Raw genomic sequence first — 20,576 nt, 5'->3', positions numbered from 1 at the left:
GAAGGGCAATAGATCTGATGATGTTGGAATGTTTAAAAACATACCCAAATTAGAGAATCCCTGCTAGTTACAAATCTGCTATCAGGGACAGATAGACAGGGCTGAGAGCTAATTCCTAATGCCAATTTGCTCCTGTGAATAAATATTTGTGGAACTGTAGGCACAGATCAGGACTGCTGAAGCCGTCTAGATAGCGGTTTGTGAGGTGGGATAAACAATCTGGAATTGGCAACCCAGCACAAAGCTAGCACACCTAAATCCATCTAACTCAATAAGATTTTAGCACTCCAAAAGCAGCCCTAATTTCAAAGTGATGTCTATGTTTACAGTGTAGACCCTGTTTCTTTAAAATGATGTTTCTATTACCAGCATGGGCAAGTTTTAGATCTTAATAAACAAAATATTATTTCCTTGATTTAACAAAGGAGGAAACGATTAACTTGTTAGTACCAAGCTGACATGGCAGGGCAAAGGATACATTTATAAGGACCTAGCCGTCAGCTAACACAACAATCAATGGGGCATGAACATAATCAGGTTTTTAATTCTTGTGCAACATTCTTCTTTCCTCCTTTGCAATCAAATGCCCAATTTGGTTCTTGTTGATGCAGCTGCTTTACAGTTTGTATGTTTAAGATGGCACTGGATGTCATATCTGTGGTTATTTAATACAGGAGCAACCCAGTAACTTGAACTCTGCTCTTTGTACAGGTTACAGGAACATCTCAAAGCGTGCTTTCAAAATAATAGTGAATGCTGATTTTGCACATGGCTTTATGCAGTCTACAAGGGCATGTTTAAATCTTGGGAATATGTTAATAAAAATTCAATTTTGTAATTTTATACAGAGGGTGGCAAAGCGGATAGGTCTGCAAACCCACCCTTTTTACATCAGTGCATTTTTGTGCCAAGAAGGAAGGAGCCATTTACACTTTGAACACCACGGGGGTTTTAGTATTTTCCCCTTGACTTAACTGTATGGAACAGCTGCATATCTTTAGTAAGATGGAGAACTCAGATCTCAGGTCTGAACACTCTGTATCCCCAATAAGCCCTAACAGTAAGCTATCTAAATCAGGGGTAGTCAACCTGTGGTGCTCCAGATGTCCATGGACTACAATTCCCATGAGACCCTGCCAGCAAATGCTGGCAGGGTCTCATGGGAATTGTAGTCCATGGACATCTGGAGCACCACAGGTTGATTATCCCTGAATGTTTTCAGCAGTAGGACGATCAGCAAGGGCAGACTACAGCAGGCAAGTCTTCTCCTCCTAAAATATTACTTACCAGACATCTGCAGTTGCCTTTCTGTTTCTTCACTTATCAAAATTGCAATATTTTTATGAAAAGATAAATTTTAATATTTGCGAACCGGCCTCCAACAAATTGTTTCTTCTCTTAAAAGTTATGTTGCTACTTTGTGTTCGGAAATCCTACCTCATCCTCAAATATTCTGAGGCTTTCCTAGTAGGATTGCAACATTTAGTTGATTAACTAAAAAAAATAGGGATGACAGAGATGCCCTTGATCCATCAGGCTGTAGATTTTAAAAAATTAAAAATGTGAGGGGCAGGTCAGGAGGCATTCCTCTCTGGGTCAGCCCCACCCGCCTGGCAAGGGGGATACCTCTTCAATGGGGATGCCTTGCTGCATGGATTGTCTTCAGACTGTATGGAAATCCATACCCGCTTGATCAATTAAAATGTATGCTTTGGGGAAACACAGCCCTAATTTGCAGAACAACAAGGCTTGCAGAAGCCTCCTGGAGTTGCCAGAGGGGAAGCACATGTTTGAAACACCATCTCATATTGAGTCGAGATTCAAATGAATAGCCGTGTTGGTCTGAAGTAGCACAATAAAATCAGAGTCCAGGAGCACCTTTAAGACCAACCAAGATTTATTCAAGGCGTGAGCTTTCGAGTGCAAGCACTCTTCCTCATGTAAGGAGCTCATAGTCTGAAGAAGAGTGCTTGCATTCAAAAGCTCACGCCCTGAATAAATCTTGGTTGGTCTTAAAGGTGCTACTGGACTCTGATTTTATCATATTGAATCTGTTATCCCTTTTGTATTGTTTCTTCCCTGCACGAACAATTGTATCTAGTTGCAACATATTGCAGCACAGCTCAGAACACATTTTGTGGAGGCAACACTGAAACATCTCCCCCACGCCCGCAGTTCAATTAAAAAAAACAAAATAATAAAAGAACCAGAAAGCTTTTAAAGAGCAACCCTCTATACAGGAACTGGGCGTGAGGTCCTTCTGCGTCCCTGGGCAGGGTGAGTTTTCGTTATCTCCGACAACATTACAATTAATCCTGGAGGAATTCAAGGGCACATGAATCTCACTTCTTAGAATTTAACCCTTCCAAAGCACTAATTATTTTTCACTTAAAAAAAAACCCAACGGGGGAAAAAAAATCAAGATTAGATGAATCGATACCCTCCTCCCCCTCTGCTTGATTGCTAAAAGCTTTAGTGCTCCAACCTACCGGGGCGAGGGAGCCGCAAGGGCAGCAGGAAGAGGGTTAATGTATCCTGTTTGCCTTTTAGACTCCCCCCCCCCTTCTTCCCCTTCCCCGCTCCCCTCCCGTCCCCACCCCCTCTGCGCTCAGGCGGAAGTGAGTCCGCTGCTCGGCAGATTAAAAGGATTCCGCGCGGCGGATCAGTTTCAAGAAGAGGCATCCACAAAAGAGGCGGCCGAGGAATGCCCACATATTGGAGCGCCACGGGGGGGGAAATGACGCTCGCCCAAAACCGACGCGAGGGGGAGAGTTAACGGGCTCCTTCCTAGCCAGCCGCATCCCGGGGAGAGCAACGCGGGCGAGAAGCCGCCCAGGCTCCAGCGCCATGGCCCCGGGGCACCCAAGCGCGGTTGGCTTTCTGGCCGGGGATCTCGGCGCTGCTGCTGCTGCTGCCGCTGCGTAATTCGAACCCAACGCCGGCTTGAAACAAACAAGCAAAATTGCGCGCGCCGGTGGCGTCTTGAAGATAGTGGGAGTATAAATCCGGGGTGTTTCCTCCCACTTTTCTCTTCCCCCCCTGCTTTTTTTTTTGGTTTAACAAAGATTATTGCAAAGGACATTTTTTTTTTAAAGAACAAGTTTGCAGAGCACCGGCCGGAGGCGACATGACAAAGGAAAGGCGATCCCGGTGACGGCCGGAGCTCGGCGAAGCGGCGAGAGGAGCCGGCTTGGGGGGGGGGGGGGAAGAGAGGAGAGGGGGCCGCTGGGAGAGCCTCGCGCGGCACTTCCAATTTGCGCGAGCGAATCTAATCCGCCTCCCATGAATAATTCAAGGCGGCCGGCGGGGACCTGCCGCGGCTGCTCTTCTCCCCGGCGGCTCCTCTCGCCGCCCTGAGCGCGGCTGCGCCCGCCCGAGAGCCACGCCAGACCCACCGACCGACCGACCGCGTGCGCGCCGCCCTGGGCGCTGCTGGGCAGCCTCGCCGAGGAAGAGCGGCCGGAGAATCCAGCGCCGGAGGCCGGGTGGGCCAGGAGACGCGCGGGAGCCCCCCGCTCCATTCAGACGCTCAGCCCCCCCCCCTTTCCCTCCCTCCCTGGGAGGCTCGCCGGTCCCTCGGCTCGTCTGCCTCTCCGCTTCCCGCTCCTCAGACATGCGGTGGAGGAGCCGGCGGGGGCGGATTGGTGCCGGAGGAACCTGCCTGGGCCACTTGCGCGGCTGCCGGAGCCTCTGGGACTGCCGCGGGAGACAGCGCTGAGCCCCCGGGCCCCGCTTCCCCCCGCCCCCTCGCTCGCGCCTTCGAGTTCCTTCCAGGAGCCGCACTTGGCCGTCCCTCCCCCGCCCCACTCCCGCCGCCGCCGCCGCCGCCGCCGCCGCCGCCGCCGCCGCCCGAGGAGAGCTGACTGGCCGCGCAAGAGGAGCGGCCGGCGCCCTTTTCTGCTCAGGGACGCCCGCCGCCGCCGAGGTGCTAAGCCGGGCACGGGCCGGCTCAGGTAGGGGGCGCTTTTGTGGGGGGCGGCCAATCGGGAGAGCGGCTCGGAGGGCGGAGCGGGCCGGCCGGCCAGGGGGCGCCAAGCGGCTCCCAGCGCCCCGCCTGGGCCACGCCACGCCGAGAGGCCCCCAGGAGCAGCAGCAGCTGCAGGCGGCGAGCCGCGCGCCTCCTTGATGCCACCCACCAGGCCTCGGCGCGCGGGTCGCCAGCGCCAGCCCATGCGGCCGCCCTGCTAGGTGGGAGCGCGCGCTGCGCCGCCGGCGCCCCTCCCCTCCGCTCCCCCTCCCTTCCCCCCTTCCCAATGGCTTCATTCCCCGAGTCGGATTTCCAGATCTGCCCGCTGTGCAAGGAGATGTGCGGCTCGCCGGCGCCCATCTCCTCCAACTCGTCCACCTCGTCGTCTTCCTCGCAGACGTCCAACTCGTCCGGAGGCGGCGGAGGAGGGGGCGGCGGCGGCGGGGGCTCGTCGTCGTCGTCTTCCTCCTCGTGCGCCCCGTCGAGGCGCCTGCACGTCCTGCCTTGCCTGCACGCCTTCTGCCGCCAGTGCCTGGAGGCGCAGCGCCACCCGGCCGCGGGGGACTCGCTCAAGCTGCGCTGCCCCATCTGCGACCAGAAGGTGGTGATCTCGGAGCCGTCGGGCATGGACGCGCTGCCCTCCTCCAACTTCCTCCTCAGCAACCTGCTCGACGTGGTCGTCGTGGCCGCCGCCGCCGAGGACCAGAAGAACAACGGGCGGCCCGGCGGGCCGGGAGGAGGCGGCGGCGGCAGCAACAGCAGCACCAACAACCGGCACCACAACCCGCGCCAGCAGCAAGCGCAGCAGCAGCAGCAACAGCATCGCTCCGCGGCCGGCGGCTCGTCGCCCGGGTCTGCCGCCGGCTCGGCGCCGTCGGGCGGCGGGGGAGGCGGCGGCGGCTCCTCGCTGCTGCTCCGGCGGCCGCACAGCCGGCAGGGCGAGCCCCGCTGCAGCTCGTGCGACGAAGGCAACGCCGTGAGCTCCCGCTGCCTCGACTGCCAGGAGCACCTGTGCGACAACTGCGTGCGCGCCCACCAGCGCGTCCGCCTCACCAAGGACCACTTCATCGAGCGCTTCGGCGCCGCTCCGCCCGCCTCCGTGGGGCCGGGCTCTGTCGGCCAGCCCTACTCCGCCGCGCCTTACAACATCCTCTCGGTTTTCCCGGACAGGGTCAACTACTGCCAGCAGCACGACGACGAGGTGAGCCCCCCTCCCGCTTGGGCCCGCCGGGCAGGGGCTGGGGGAGGAAGGAAGGAAACCAGCGCTGGCCAGTTCCTTAACACACCCCCTCCCCCCCCCGTGGATTTCGGGTTGGCCGGTAGTAAAGGGCAGGGGGCTCCGGTGGGATGTTGAGAGGCCCGGATCGGGACACGAGTTAGGAGGAGCCTCGGAGTGTCTGCAAATAGGTTCAGGGGCTAAGGCTAGGCTACAACTGGCCTCATTCGGGGGACACTTTCCAAGTGCTTTTGCAGCTGGATTTTCCTATGTGAAATAGGACAGTCTGCTTCTAAAGTTCATTGAACGGGGATTACCCAACGTGTGCAGAAGGAGCCCTGCATACCAAGCCTGTCTCAGGTCAATTTCTGACGGTCCGTTTAGGTGTGTGAAAATGGGAAACCTTTGCGGAGGGGTGCAAAAGAAGCAGTTAGTCTGGGAGTTCTCACAAGTGTCTTGTCAAGTTGTCTCCTGCACCACCTTTATTTGCTGATTTTGAGGAATGTAACCATCCTTCTAGATGGGTGGCTGATCTGATGAAGTGTGCAGCGTCTCCAAAGCTTAATACTCAGAGTTAAGTTTCCTTGGTCTTAAAGGTGCCACTGGACTTTGTTCTTAACCGTGCATGTGAGACTCACTTTGGATCTGTTACTTGCATTGCTGTTTCATGGATCTGAGGCAAGAGTCAGCTCATTTAAATGGCTCCTTCATCTTCCTTGAGTATCGTTTACCATCAGTAGTATGCAGTGAGGGAAAATCCCTGGTTTGTTAATTGTGCGTAACATTGAGCCCTAATTCTATAGATTATTAAAATTCTAAAGTAAGCCATAAATGTTTGGGGAGAGAGTTGTCCCTGTATCACTCTTTGCATCTATAATGTAACTTTAAGAGGATAATTAAATGGTAATCAGGAAGTTTAGTTGCATCTGATCTTCTAAAATGTTCACAAGGTTTTCACATGTATGCCCCATGACCCTGTGTTAGTATACGAGGGATGCTGGAGTATTGCTTTCAACCCTTCACATATATAGCTTATCTCCCACATACAGTCCTCATTTTGCCCTGGAGCTTTGTTGGTTCCATGTCTCCTGACATTGGATCACATCCTTTTTACAGAGCTGTCATGTTCTCTTCCTGCCCCTCATGCACACCCTGTTTACAGAGGTTACCATTCTCCCCCCAACATCTGGCAGTCCAGATTCCCTTTTAAAGAGTTTAACTCTTCAACTTTCTTCCTTTGCCGACTCATACAGATTGCTATTTCCCAGTTTCTTGCATGCTTAGTTCACATGGAGCTGTCCATGCTTAGAGTAAATCTCCTTTAATGCTCTGTACAGCAGTAGACCTTTGCATATGCTGTAGGGTCAGGTAGCATTATTGGAACTGTAAACTGGCAAACTTGGGGCTTCACTTGAGTGTACTTTGTTCCACTTAGTACTTTGAAAAGCAGGTCTTTGCTGTGGGGATGTAGTTCACAGAAAAAGTTTTGAGTAAGAAATTGACACACATGTCTTACCCCTTCCCTCTTTTCTGTGACTTCCTTTTGAGAAGTCTGGCAGCTTGGTTCTTTCAGCGATACAGAAGCCCTACCAGAGGGGTACAGGCAGATTCTTAAATTCCTTGAATTTACAGTGCAATCCTAAGAATTTCTTTGTGGGAATACGCTCATGGATTCAATAGGGTTCTATGTAGTCTTTTTCTGGATTGCACTGCACAATGGATTGCTCCTTCTCTCTGTTTACTGCTTTGCTTGCTGTTGGTTTTTGTAGTGGAAATGTTCAATCCCCCACCGTGGAAAGAGCATAAGATTACTGTTTCCCAGCTCATGAGACTTTGAAGAATCACAAGACTAGTTTTGACAAAGGAGTGTGACAAGTAATACAAGAGTTAAGATTCTAGGAGCTTTTATTGAGCCTGGGACATGGGACACGTGAGTTCTTCTGAGCAAACAGATTTCTTCTAGCCCGTGATGCCACACACACACACATACCTCCTATGAGTGGACAAAATCTTTAACTGCTTTTAAGGATTTTGGAAAAGAAACCTGTAAGTAGTATTAAATTTGTCTAGGAAGCCATGAGAATGAGGGCTCTTGTGGTGAGCTTCTGTAAGCTTGCCTGGTTTGATGTGGCATTAAAAAAAACCAACAAATTGTCAAATTGTTACAATATGGCAAAGACTGGATATTGTAATCTTTCTGGCAGATTTGGCAGGGAAGAAAATAAAATAGGGCCATGGGCCAGTGGTGCTGGTACAGCTGGAAACAGTGGTTGGAGAAAAGAAATGTGAAAACAAATAAGTCACTGATACCCTCCTGCCTATCCTGAAACAGGGGAGAGCTGTTCCAGATAGACTTTACGTTCAAATGCATTCTAAAAATATATATAGGAAGGGATAAGGTTATTGACATTCCTTTATCCTGATGGTGAAAAGCATTTGTGGATCTGAAAGTGAGGAAACTTGTTTTGGAAAGGGGGAGAATTTTTTGTCAGAGGATAAAACAGAGCAAAATCCAAACTTCTAGAAGTGATTATTTGAAGTAAGAGCTGGACAATGAATATCCTAGCATTTTAAATTCTGGGAATTTTAAATACGAGAAATGGAGAGCAGTGCTAGGAGTTGCTGGAGCAGCACGGATACCTTAATGAGCAAACAGCTTCTAAGGAAGGAAGGAACGGACTAGCCATCGGACAAATGTAAAGAAAATAATGTAGTGACTAACCATTACCTTACTGCTTTAAAACTGTAGCTTTGCACTGTAGGTTAATGAAACTGAATTGATGCCAATCGTAATCTATAAACAAAATGCTGCTGCACATTGGAACTTATATTTTCGTGCAAATATTTTTTCCTAATTTTAAAGGAATTCAGTTTGCGTAAATTAGTTTTTAACCGCTATATTTAACATTAGTCACACGGCTATTAGAAGACTGTTAAGAATTTTCAGAGAAATAATGCTTAGGTGCAACCGCATGGGATGAAATTCAACTTGCGCGCCAGCATTCCTTTTGGCAGTTTGCATAATGCCATAGTGGAATTTTCCATTTAGCCTCATTGTTACAGAGGAGAGCTTACTCCCTAGTTTTTTTAAAAAATAAGTTGGTTCTGACTACTTTTGAGATAAGATCATGTCTGAGAACTGAATGGGAAAAGGAGGCCCTTGAATATTACCATGTAAATAGACCGTTTAAATTTAAAAAGAGATTGTATTTTAGGAAGTCCTTGGCAGATCACCATGTAATAAAGCATTCAGACCAAGAAACTGGCAATGTTTTTAAGTTTTTTTTTTTGTATGCTTGTTGAGGAAGGCATAAAAGGATGCTTGCATGTGAAAAATAAAAGGAATATTTAAAAAGACATTTCAGGCATGGTTTGAGGAAATGCAAAAACAACCTCATTAGTACTTGGGTCTCCCACAGAGCTCTCTAGAATTTAACAAATGCTCCTGCCTATTTGTGAACACTTGAAGTACAATTGAAACTCTAAAGACAAAATTAAGAATGCAAAGGCATGGGGTTAGAATATTTCTCTTGATGGTGTCAATAAGCATCCATTTATCTAGTTACTTTCATTTACAATCATTAAGACTTGCCTTTCAAGAAACTATAAATTCTTTATTATGGCATCTTGGGTATGTCTACCTGTCTTACAACGACTACAGTTAAGTATTTAATACAGAGCTGAGACTACAAATGACAGAAGTCTTGTGTGATGGCTGAAAACTTTAAAATGGTCTCATCTTTTAGCTGTGTCATACTTTCAAGTGGCTAGCCGTGGTGGTCCGAAGCTGTAGAACAAATTTAGAGTCCAGTGGCACCTTTAAGACCAACCAAGTTGCTTAACTTGGTTAGTCTCAGAGGTGCTGCTGGACTTCAAATTTGTTCTGTGTTATACTTGTTTTACAAAACGGCATTGACAGCAAACATCCTGTCTGTACTCTGGAATCCTCAAATTATTGCAGGTTCAAAAAATGTCCTTTGTTCATTTGTCACTGAGGGCTGATGTACCTCCATTTAGCAAGTGTTTCAGAACATCACCAACCCCACTTCATCAACGATCTTTAAAAGAGGTTTTGTGTTACAGTGGGGAAGAAGAAGAAGAAATGTAGTTTGCCTTGTATCACATATTGAGGAGGGGAGAATAAGTGTGATGTTCTAGTTCTTCTTGTCATTCAAGGTTTTCAACTGAAAAAGATATATCTGTCCTGTCTATTGCTCACACAGCCTGGTGAAGACCAAGGCTCATAACTATCTTGTGCAGCGCACTGTGCAATAGGCAATTTTTTCATGTAGCTGCAGGCAATATTTTGGGGATAACTGCAGTGGCATAGAGAATAATTGACTTTTTCTGAATGGTAAGCCCTTTATGAAGATGGCTGCCACATAGTTCACCTCAAAATGGCCACCACTAATGAAGGTTTTCAGAAACCACAATAGTTGTATGTGTTAAACCTCAACTACTGTAAAAACATTCACTCAGAACAGCAATAAAAAGGGAGAGGTATTTTATGCCAGTTTTCATAGGATGATATCCGTTATCTTTTTCTGAGATCTGCTTCTAAGCATCAAGATATAAGTAATCAATGTGTCAGAAAGGAAATGGAAATACACTTGTTTCATTGTATCAAATAAACAACAGTATGGCAGGTCGATTTGAGTTGAGTTGAAAGTGATCAGGAAAATAATGTCCCGGCTACTTCCGCAATTTCGTGCTGTAATGTACTGGATTGTGTCACAAAATCCGGATGTAAAAAGAGCAGCACTGTCAAACATGATGGGTCAGACTGCGACCTAACTTAAACCTTTGAATTAATCTCCCACTGTTGAATGACTCTTCCATTTTAAAGAGATGCTTTAAGAGAAGCTTGAAGAATTCCAGATTCTTTTTCAGTCTGGCACCTATAACCATGATGCTGCTGTTTGAAGAACTAGAACCACTATGGAAAAGTATCTTTGTATTTCTCATGGCTTTTAAAATGAACATGTGCCTCTTTTTATCCTTTATGTCCTTTGTCAGTTTTTTGTGGGGGGTGGGGCGCTGCCACACTTTTAATCTCACGGGGTTTGTTCATATGTAAGTTTGGGTTTTGGTGCTTCTGTTTCTTAGCTGTTTTCTTGTAGGATGGGGAGATACCAAAAATATCCTTAAAGTTTGTAAGGATTAAGTATACGTATGTGTAAACTAGCTGTATCAATTGCCATAGGGAAGTTAAATGGGAAAACAGAGAGAGGGGTTGTGAGAGAAGGGAACATTTGTTTGCTTAAGTAATGTCTTCATGTAGTCCAGCTGTTTTTAGACTATGTGTGCTCATAGTAAAGGATTTAAAACCCTTCAAAAACTTTTCATCCAGATCTTAGGAAACTTTGTATCTTCGTAGAACAGTGTTTCTGGCTAAAATATCTGAGATGCTATTCACAATGATTTCTGTTCCTTCTCACCCATGCAATTTCCACTCCCTTCCCTGTCATGGAAATAAGAATTTTTTACACACTTCTTGTGAACACATTGGGTGATGGAGACACAGTCTTAAAGCATCTCCAAGCGTTAAACTGTGTGTGTGCTCCAGAGTCAAATTACATGAAGAATTGTGGGTAAAATGGGATGGGATTTGGATTTTGTATACACTTATAAAAATTAAGAGCAATAAAAAAATCCCTCCCCCCCTACAATTCCACCAGCGTATGTCCTGTAGTTCTAGTGCTACATTCTTAAATTTTGTTAAAAATTAATGCATGTGTATTGTAAAGATACTCGCCAGCAGTGTTGCCATTTGGTTCTTTTAAACAACTCACCAAAACCATGACACTGGGATAATAGGAACTGTTTACCTAAAAGACTTAAGTATCTCTGTGAGAATGTTTGAACAACAGACTGCATGGTGCCAGCTATCATAATAAGCTGCTCCAATGTCCGCCCCCCTCACCAAGCCTCAGCCAGCGAAAAAGTGACAGTTGGCTCTATATGCTCTAAAATTAGGAAAGTTAAACATTACTCTTGGCTCCAAATATTCTTGAACATAAAGACGAGAAGAAGAATTCAGATTAGCAGCTAAAGGGGCTTCTAGAGGCAGGATGACACTCAAGATAGTCTCTTGCTAATAAGAGGTTGAAGCCAGTTTTGACATTCAGATTATAAGGCCAGCATTTAAGCAAATTTGAACCCAGTTTAGTTTCCCCTGATCATTGCACTGTGGTTGGTCCTGCCAGTGAGTACCCCTCCCCACCCAGTTTTTTTTATTTATTTTTTTTGCTTGTTTGCCTGGGGTGGGTCTCCTGCTGTGAGCCCAAGTGACCTTCCTACTTTGAGTGCCATTAGACAAGCTACCTTTGTGTTTCCTTATGAAGGGCTAAAGCCATGTTAGTATGTGGGGGGAGGGGGGGCGATGACTCCAATGAACGAAGCAAGATAACTTCTTCAACAAAGAACCAGAAGAAAGCTTGAGGATATCTTTGGAATCTCTTATCTTCTTGGGCTTTCCCATCCATTTTGTTAGGGTTACTGTGCTTAAAAAAAAAAAAAATAGAGAGTTCACCTTGGGAGCAAAGGTGCCTGAAGGAATATTCAAATGATTTTGTCATGCATCAGGGTGGCTGGCGTCCTGAAGCCATTTTGGGTGTTACAGAGTCCTGGTTCTTAGAGATTTTGATTGCAGCAGGAGGAGAAAAGGGCAAATCACTGCATGATTGACCCTTGTCTTAAATTTACCAGTAAAGAGATGGCTGTGACAGTGCCGTAATTCTGAGATGAGAAAGGGAAATGGAGTATATGAAGGAGGGAATCTATTTGCATGGCTGTCTCTGTCCCATATAAGAACTAGCTTTGCTCACTGAAAAAGGCAGAACAAGTCTGAGATGGTTGCATAAGAAGCAATCAGTTCAAAATGTGTGTGAGTGTTTGGAGCAAAGGATCTGATCCTGCAGCTTGTTTCACTTCATCAAAGATGTTATTTCAGATGTGTCTTCAAGATGTTTCCTTTCCTATCTGGTTTATGCCTATTTTTGAGGAAAGTGTGTCTTTGGACTACCAATAGATACTTTTAGAAAGAATTAAAAAAATAATGGGGATTTGTGTTGTGGTCTTTTTTGTAAATGAGAAACAGACTGTGTGTGTGTGTGTTTCGAAACAATGAAAACACTCCTGTAGCTTTACTTCCTGGAATGTGTATATTCTTGCTCTGACAGAGCTGTGTGACCTTTTAAACTTATGAGTGGGCTGAATTGAGCATCTTGAAATGGCACCTCTTTTCACATGTGCTAACCACACTAAAACAAGTGTTGTGATGGTTTGGCTTGGATCTTGCCAACTGTATTTAAAAAAAAATTAATCATGGAATCTGGAGCATGTTTTAAGCAGATTAATAGCTACCTTAATGTTGCTTTTGTGCTCTGCCCCTTCAGGGCAAAAAGAAATCTGAACAATCTAACAATAAAGAGGATGTGTTTGGTTCTTGGGTTGTTGTTGTTTTTATTTGAAAGAATATTTTAGGAATTCAAACAATGAAAAATTGCACGTTGGTTCTGTTTGGTGTTTTGCATCTAAATGTCTGTTAACTGTGTATCAAATGAAAACCAGGAAGTTGCATTTCCTTAGGAACCAAAATAGTGGCAGTGATGAATACCAGTGGTTGTCAAATGCAGCCCATTATGTTGCTCCTGTGAATTTTGAAGCAAAGTTGGGGTGGAGGGGGGTATCTCTTTATAGTGAGGAAAGAAAAATTGATATTACCCACATGTACTTGTTTGTAACTCCAGTGAAACATTAGATTCTAATGTAAACTTGTCTAAATCTAAATTTGTACACCTTGGTTAGAGCTTATCTCTTTCCATCTCTAATGGCTTCTCATGTGATTTTAGTAGCTGCTCATTGGGAAACCCTATGAATTTTCCCTCTGGATGAGGAACTAGAAGCATCAGTGCTTTTAAAAGTTCAGAGCAAAGCATTGCAGAATGTAGTTATTTCTTTAAAAAAATATTCCTGCTGTAGCTGTACCTACTGAGCTAAAATGAAGCCAAGTTTTAGCAGTTGTGTGTTAGCAATTACAACCATACAACCCAGTAACATACAGCTATTCTAGTACCACAAAGGATTCTTGCTTTGTAGAAGCAGTTCAGGAAACACGTGGTATTTTGTGCCAGGTAACCTTTATAGACCTTGACATATTTGCTTGCTTTAGTCTAGGCGTATCAAAATACAGTTTAGTTCCACACTAATTTGCGGTGCAGTAGGATATAAGCGGCCAGTGCTCCATGACTTCCCCCTCTTCTGAAATCTAAAAGCAAGCAGGGCTTGCTTAGAATCTCCATGGCTTGTTGGGATGGGAAGATACTGTAGAGACAGGTGCGGTGATTTTACCTTCCTATTTAGAAGCCTGACTGTAGCAACGCAAGAGATGGGTACTTTGGAGGCAGTGTTTCCACTTGGGCTGCTGCTCATAAACTCGATGGTTAAAGAGAAAAACTGAGCTGTGCTGCACCATTTCCTAATTTGGATCCTTTTCTGCTCTACATCACGACTGCCGATTAACTTGAAGTTTCTCTGAGCATCAGCCTTATCTTGGAATGGTGATGAGTAATAGACATGGGCTTTGGTGTGTTGGCTAAAAGGCTTCCTGACCTCCACTTGAGCATGCTTCTGGCTCTCACTTCCTAAGCAAGGTTATTTACAAATGTATTACGTACGTTTGGAATTCGGCATATTCTCGCCTAGTTGTCTAGTGCAGGGGTAGTCAACCTGTGGTCTTCCAGATATCCATGGACTACAATTACCATGCTCTGATGGAGGATATTGTTGCATTTAGTGAATATTCCATGGGTTGGATGGAATAAAAGAAGCTTATTTGATTTAAGTGGAAACTTGAAGCCCTGACTCCTCTTATTCTTATTTTTCTTAAAGGCATCTAAACTAGAAACTCATCTCTTTCTAAGCTTCGGCAAGCAAATGGGAGACAATGAAGGTGTAATAAAATAGCCTGGAAAGCCCTTGAACGGGCTTCATGGAAAGAGATACCACCTTTCTTTTCAAGTGATCCTTGTATCTTCTCACACGTTCCTATGAAGCAGATGTTGATCTTGCTTACACTATACTTAAAAGACAGTTGTCCTTCTATAAATTTACTGGGTATAATCTCACCTCATCTTCCCTTTCTGTTGGTGTTGTTAAAGAAACAAATTGATATCCTAATGAGAATTATTGATTGCTCGTAGACTTGAGTTTTGCTGATATTCTTGGGTGATGACTCAGCAGCCTAGGAGTGTCACACTCTTTTGAATATGTAGTGTAAAAAAAATTAGTGCTAAACTCAGATACTGCTCAGCCAGTTTTTGAGTTTTAATTATTCTTTATACCAGTTTCTAGTTCGGAACAATAGCACCTTTAAGACCAACAAAGATTTATTCAAGGCATGAGCTTTCTAGTGCATGTACGACTGGTTTTAAGGTGCTATTGGACTCTGATTTTGTTCTACTTCAGACCAATACAGCTACCCATTTGAATTTAGTTTGGAACAGTTGTGTTTCCTTTTCATCATGCTGCCAGTGGAATTGAAACCAGCCTGGCCATGCATCTTGTGAAGCTGCTAAGAGAACTTAAAAAAAAGCATGCCTACAGGAGAGCATGAGAAGCACAGAATGATTGGAAGAACGAAGTTTATGGGTTCCCTACTACTGGGAGAGGCAGTTCTTTAAGTATATGGGTGTTAAAGGTCAACTAACACTATGAACTGAATTTGTAAGGACCTATTTGTATTGGAAACTAATGTAACAATGTCAGGATATTTATTTAAAACCTTTTTTATGCAGCTTTTTTGCCCAAGTAGGATTCCCAGGGCAGAGGACACCAAACATTGGACCATTTCAACATTAGAATTATTTATACAATAATGTAGTAAAAACATAGGTAAAGGTATCCCCTGTGCAAGCACCGGGTCATGTCTGACCCTTGGGGTGACGCCCTCTAGCGTTTTCATGGCAGACTCAATATGGGGTGGTTTGCCAGTGCCTTCCCCAGTCATTAACATTTACCCCCCAGCAAGCCGGGTACTCATTTTACCGACCTCGGAAGGACGGAAGGCTGAGTCAACCTTGAGGCGGCTGCTGGGATTGAACTCCCAGCCTCATGGGCAGAGCTTTCAGACCAAAAAACAGAGAGAAGTTAATGGGGGGGGGGGGTTCCGAATGGGACACACACAAAAGTCTTCACCTGCTGATGGAAGTCAATAGTAGAGGAAGACAGACAAATCTTCCCTGGGAGGGGAATTCTAAATTTTTGTTGCCATGACCAAGAAAAAGCCCTTTTTTGGGTTGTCACTTATCTAGCCTCAAATAGTGGAGCACCCCAGCAAGGGCCTTTAAGAAGACTGGATTGGATTAGGTTCATTTGGAAGAAACTTGTCTTTAAGGTATGCTGAATAAAGGGCTAAAGGGCCCAAAAACAAACTGGGAGCTAGTATAGGGTAACAAGAAATATTTTCTCTGCGACTTACTCCAGTCAATATTCTGGCCACAGCATTCTGTACAAACTGTAGCTGCTGGGTGATCTTTGCATAATCTTATGTATAAGAAGCAAGTTCTTCATGACTCTGTCCCCTCTTAACATCTAAAAGCAAGCAGTGCTGCTCAGTGCATGCATGACTGTGATATGAGCTTTCCCCACTTCTGGGAAGGGCTGCAGTTGGTATCCCAGCCAAAGCTGATGAAAGGTACCCGTGGCCACCACTGCCATCTTGTTTATTCAACAGGCAGCTGCTAAGAGAAATGAGAGGCCCTGGAGCACCTCCAAGCTATGAACTGGCCCCTTTATGGAGACTGCAACCCCCTCTAGAATATAAGATGACCATCTCCTTGGTTGTCCCCCCCCCCCATTATTCCAGTTTTATTGGGATTAGGTATCAACTAGGCATAATGTGTGAGTAGTGGCTCTCTCCAGATAGCACATGCACTTTCTCATTGTGTACCAGTTGAAGCTTCTGTATTGTCTTCAAGCGTAGGCCTGTGTAGAATTAGAGCAAACCAGCATTGCGGATACTGCAACAGTTTTGTTAGGTCTGAACATTTTCTCTTTTGCCAGCTTGTTTTTGTAATAAGAGGGCAGGATACAACAACCCACACTAAGTCTTAACTGCCCCTAGCAAATAAACATAAACCTTTTAAGGGTGGGCAACATAACACAAGACCATCAGCCTTCCCAGTCAGCATATGACAAACTCTTGTGTTCACCAGAAGGTCAAAAGATGTAAAGAAGTGGTGAGACTGACCTGGAGCCCTCATGGTGGTTATCTGCACAGAATTAATCTTTTCCTTTGATACCCTGTTCTCTTTCTTACACATTGGATTGATCACTATTGTTAGCATTCCTGCTTGCCTTTCTTTTGTAAGGAGACAGTTGCAAAGTTGATCTAGGAAGTCATGTTTTCTCCTCTGAATATTACTGCTCCGTGGCCCATTAGCCACCAACCCGTTAATATGTTTGATCTGTATCTCAAGATTCCTCTGTTAGTTTTCATACTGGATATTTCTCCAGTTGTCTGAATCCTTCAGTTTTCAGTATTTGGAAGATTTCCTGTTTACAGAAGCATGTACTGGTATTGTTTGGCAGTATTTGCAAAGGTAGCCCATATCAAAAGCAGAATGCCTTAGAGATGAAATTCAGTAGCAGAGGAAGTGTTTCATATGTGATGATTTTTCCTGTATGAAGTTCAGTCTCCAATGGAGACTGTGTGGCGGGGTAGTCAAACTGCGGCCCTCCAGATGTCCAATGCTGGCAGGGGCTCATGGGAATTGTAGTCCATGGACACCTGGAGGGCCGCAGTTTGACTACCCCTGGTGTGGAGTATCCTTGAAGGAGTTTTAAACACAATGTGTTCCAGCTTGATCTCTTTTGGGTTACGTTCAGAGAATGTGTTAATATATATTTCCTTAGGCTCTTTTGTATCTCCTCCTGTTGCACAAAATAGAGCAAATATCACAAGAATCCTCATTTAATGTCTCTGACTGTTGCTTTTGATTTGAAGAAGCACATTGTGAACCACAGGTGTACATAGGAGTGTTTAAGGTGCCACCAGACCTCTTTTCTACATTGACAGTGTTCTTTTATGTCTGTTTTTCTGTAGCTTAAAAATGAGACCCCAATGTACAATAGATGTAATCCTATAAATGTGTCATCTTTATGCATTTAGTGTTCTCAGCTATTTGATGCCTGGATACTTACTGTACACCTTTCAGGCCTTAGTTGAAAATAGAGCAAGGGAAAGGCCAGATTGCCACCAGAAAGATTGCATGGGCCACCTCTTGCAAAATCAAAGGTCAACACCACGCCTTAGTGGCAGCTGGGAAACTAATGATTTAATGCCGCTTTGACCTTTGACTTCCTAGTCTGTTTGAATCTGACCCAATGTTTTAATTTCCTAGTACTGCTGGGCTTTTGGCTTTTGTCTTTTTCCAGATGTAGCTTGCATTTTGAGGTTTGTTACTAAATTAAAGATACTCCCTCTCCTGCGTCATGTCAGTAAAACCTTTAAGCTTGAAAAGAGAATACACAGCTTAGATTTGATACTTTGATGGTCATTGATTCTTAAATTGGTTAATTACTAATGATAATAAATAATAACCTAATGTGATGCATTGAGTAAAGCTCATAAAAGGAGTAGTTGATTCATATAATACAACTATTTCTAGATAACCTGTCATAATCTACTTTTATAATTTAGTTTTCTTTTTTACCCAGTATGAAATTTGCAACCAAAATATCCCTACATCCCATTTGAAATACTCAGACTTTAAATCAATTTCTGTATTAAAAGGGGCTCTTCTAGTAAAGGAAATACAGAAATTTGTTTAATAGAGGACGGATTTTAAATCTAACATATGGCAGTTTGCATATGCAAATACACACACAGGAATTTTGACAATTTTGATTCTTATGAACTCTATATCTGAAATCATTTTTATACATTATCAGGAGCTTCACATTTTGCAATACTTATGCCACCAATCAGGTCCACCAATTTTAATATTATAATATATATGTGTGTGTGCTTATCTATTAATTTATTGGACCACTGATGAAGACCCTTTAAGGTCAAAATGCATTTGATCTACGGTCATATAATGTACCCATATAATGAGTACCCAGCTTGCTGGGGGGTAAACGGTCATGACTGGGGAAGGCACTGGCAAACCACCCCGTATTGAGTCTGCCATGAAAACGCTGGAGGGCGTCACCCCAAGGGTCAGACATGACTCGGTGCTTGCACAGGGGATACCTTTACCTTTACCTTTACCATATAATGTACAACCATTAAGATTGTATGTGCACTATTGCACAGATTTCTTGGTTTATGCAATATTGTTTCTTGCTCTGAGATGGAGGCAGGACTAAAATTTTTATATTTTAAGGCTGTTCTTAATCTCCTTAACTGTACACTAAATAATAAATATTTGTATTCTAATGTTAATATTTTTTTGTGTTCAACCTTCGGGTTCCTGACTTGTTTTCTCAGATTGGGTTTTTGTTAGCTTTTTGTTTAGCATCTTGTCAGTGTGTGGATTTAAACACGTGTACAGAGTAAAAGTATATATCTGCTTCAGAAGAGCTGACGGCAAAGGGTAGGCTGAAAAAATAATTATATTATCATTCTTTTCAACATAGCCTGTGCCTGAGCAGGGTAAATTCTCTTTCTTGACATTACATACTATAAAAGATATTTTTGTCTGGGAAGGAGTACTGAATTTAAACATGGATACTTTATTTAGGAGCCTCTTGTGGCGCAGAGTGGTAAGGCAGCAGACATGCAGTCTGAAAGCTCTGCCCACCAGGCTGGGAGTTCAATCCCAGCAGCTGGCTCAAGGTTGACTCAGCCTTCCATCCTTCCAAGGTCGGTAAAATGAGTACTCAGCTTGCTTGCAGGGGGGGTAAACAGTAATGACTGGGGAAGGCACTGGCAAACCACCCCGTATTGAGTCTGCCATGAAAACGCTGGAGGGCGTCACCCCAAGGGTCAGACATGACCCGGTGCTTGCACAGGGGATACCTTTACCTTACTTTATTTAGGCAGCTGCTATGCCACCTGTTCAGGTGACTCACATTTAAAACCATTACTATAAAGTTAGCAGCCTTTATAATCAAACCTACAAAATATCCACAAAGATCAATCAACATGCATAGCTGTTTGTCTGTTGCAGTAGACAGACGCACTCTTCCAGGGATTTAAGTGAGCAGCAGCTCACAAAGGATAATACTCTGCCACAAATTTTCTTAGTCTTTAAGATGCTCCTGAACTCTTGCTTTTCTAGTCTAGAATATCCATAAAGCAGGCTAAAAGCACAACTGAAGCACCTAAAAGAGAAAAACTCTTAGTATAAAAGCCCTGGGGGAAAATAATCTTCTGCCCCCGATGTCTAGAAGCCAGGTAAAGGGAAAGCAGTTCAAAGATATGGTGTCATTCTTGAAAATGTGCCATCTCTTGTTGCTACCCTCTCCTTTGCACTTGTGGGTGGGAGGTGTCCTTCAAGTACCCCTGCCCCAAGCCTTTTAGGCTTGGTCACTCTCCCAGTATTACACCACATACTTTGTCCCCAGAGAGGTCTAAATGGGACCACTTGACCAAATTATCTGACAGGCCATCTTTATCTCCAGATTTAGCAGTTTCTCCTTTGTTTTACCTTGTTATGTTGTGTTTGCTTTTAGAGAAGATTGCATCATTACTTTGGGTTGTTAGACATGGACAGACTTTGAAACAATGCTAGTAATCTTGCAGTTGAGTGGGGAAAAGATTTATTGCACAGTTTTCTTTACCTGCAGGTGTTCTATCCTCAAGAGTCTGACATCTTTTGCTTCTTGCTGAAGTTTGTGGGTGCATCTAATATTGAGGGGAAATTGAGTGAGAGAAGATAATCCCAACTTCCTTTCTGTATTTCATCTTCCTGTTCTGGTGTTTCAACATTTGCTTCCCAACTACACTCAGAGACTGAATCTATGCAGGCCAGGAGAAAAAATCCAAAAAGAAAACAAAAGTAGCAAGTAAAGGTGTAGAATGTAGGGTCTCTGGGGCAATTGCATGGTGAGGTATGCAACACCAAATTCCACAGCTTCTGGGTAGGTGAGTATGTCAGCCCTGATCAAAAAAAAGCTTTCATTATTTTATTGTATACAACTTTACCAACACAAATCTCTCAGCTAGGAGAGTTGTGACTCGCCTCACAACCCACTCCCTCCTGTCATGTTAGCATAACTGGTCCACTGTTAACTTTAGATTTGTAATGTACAGCAGTGGTCCCCAACCTGCGGGCCGCGGCCCGGTGCCGGGCCGCAAAGGCCATGACACCGGGCCGCGGCTCCCTCTCCCCGCCCCGCCCCCGCAGTAAAAAACTTCCCAGGCCGCAAGCTTGCGGCCCGGGA

The 20,576-nt window shown here is 44.6% G+C and overlaps 1 protein-coding gene across 1 annotated transcript in view; it reads left to right on the top strand.

The window, feature by feature from the left end:
• Window positions 1-2,623: 2,623 nt before the first annotated feature.
• Window positions 2,624-20,576, top strand: part of TRIM71 (tripartite motif containing 71) — a 57,183-nt gene continuing 39,230 nt past the window's right edge. The window contains exon 1 of the mRNA XM_077304793.1: window positions 2,624-5,168. Within this exon, the coding sequence (XP_077160908.1) occupies window positions 4,254-5,168 (915 nt within the window). The 5' untranslated portion in view covers window positions 2,624-4,253. The remainder of the gene's footprint in view (window positions 5,169-20,576) is intronic.

Source organism: Paroedura picta, chromosome 11 (assembly GCF_049243985.1).
Source record: "Paroedura picta isolate Pp20150507F chromosome 11, Ppicta_v3.0, whole genome shotgun sequence".
Taxonomy (NCBI): domain Eukaryota; kingdom Metazoa; phylum Chordata; class Lepidosauria; order Squamata; family Gekkonidae; genus Paroedura; species Paroedura picta.
Note: the sequence above shows the minus strand (reverse complement) of the source record. Positions and strands in the feature narration are given on the sequence as shown.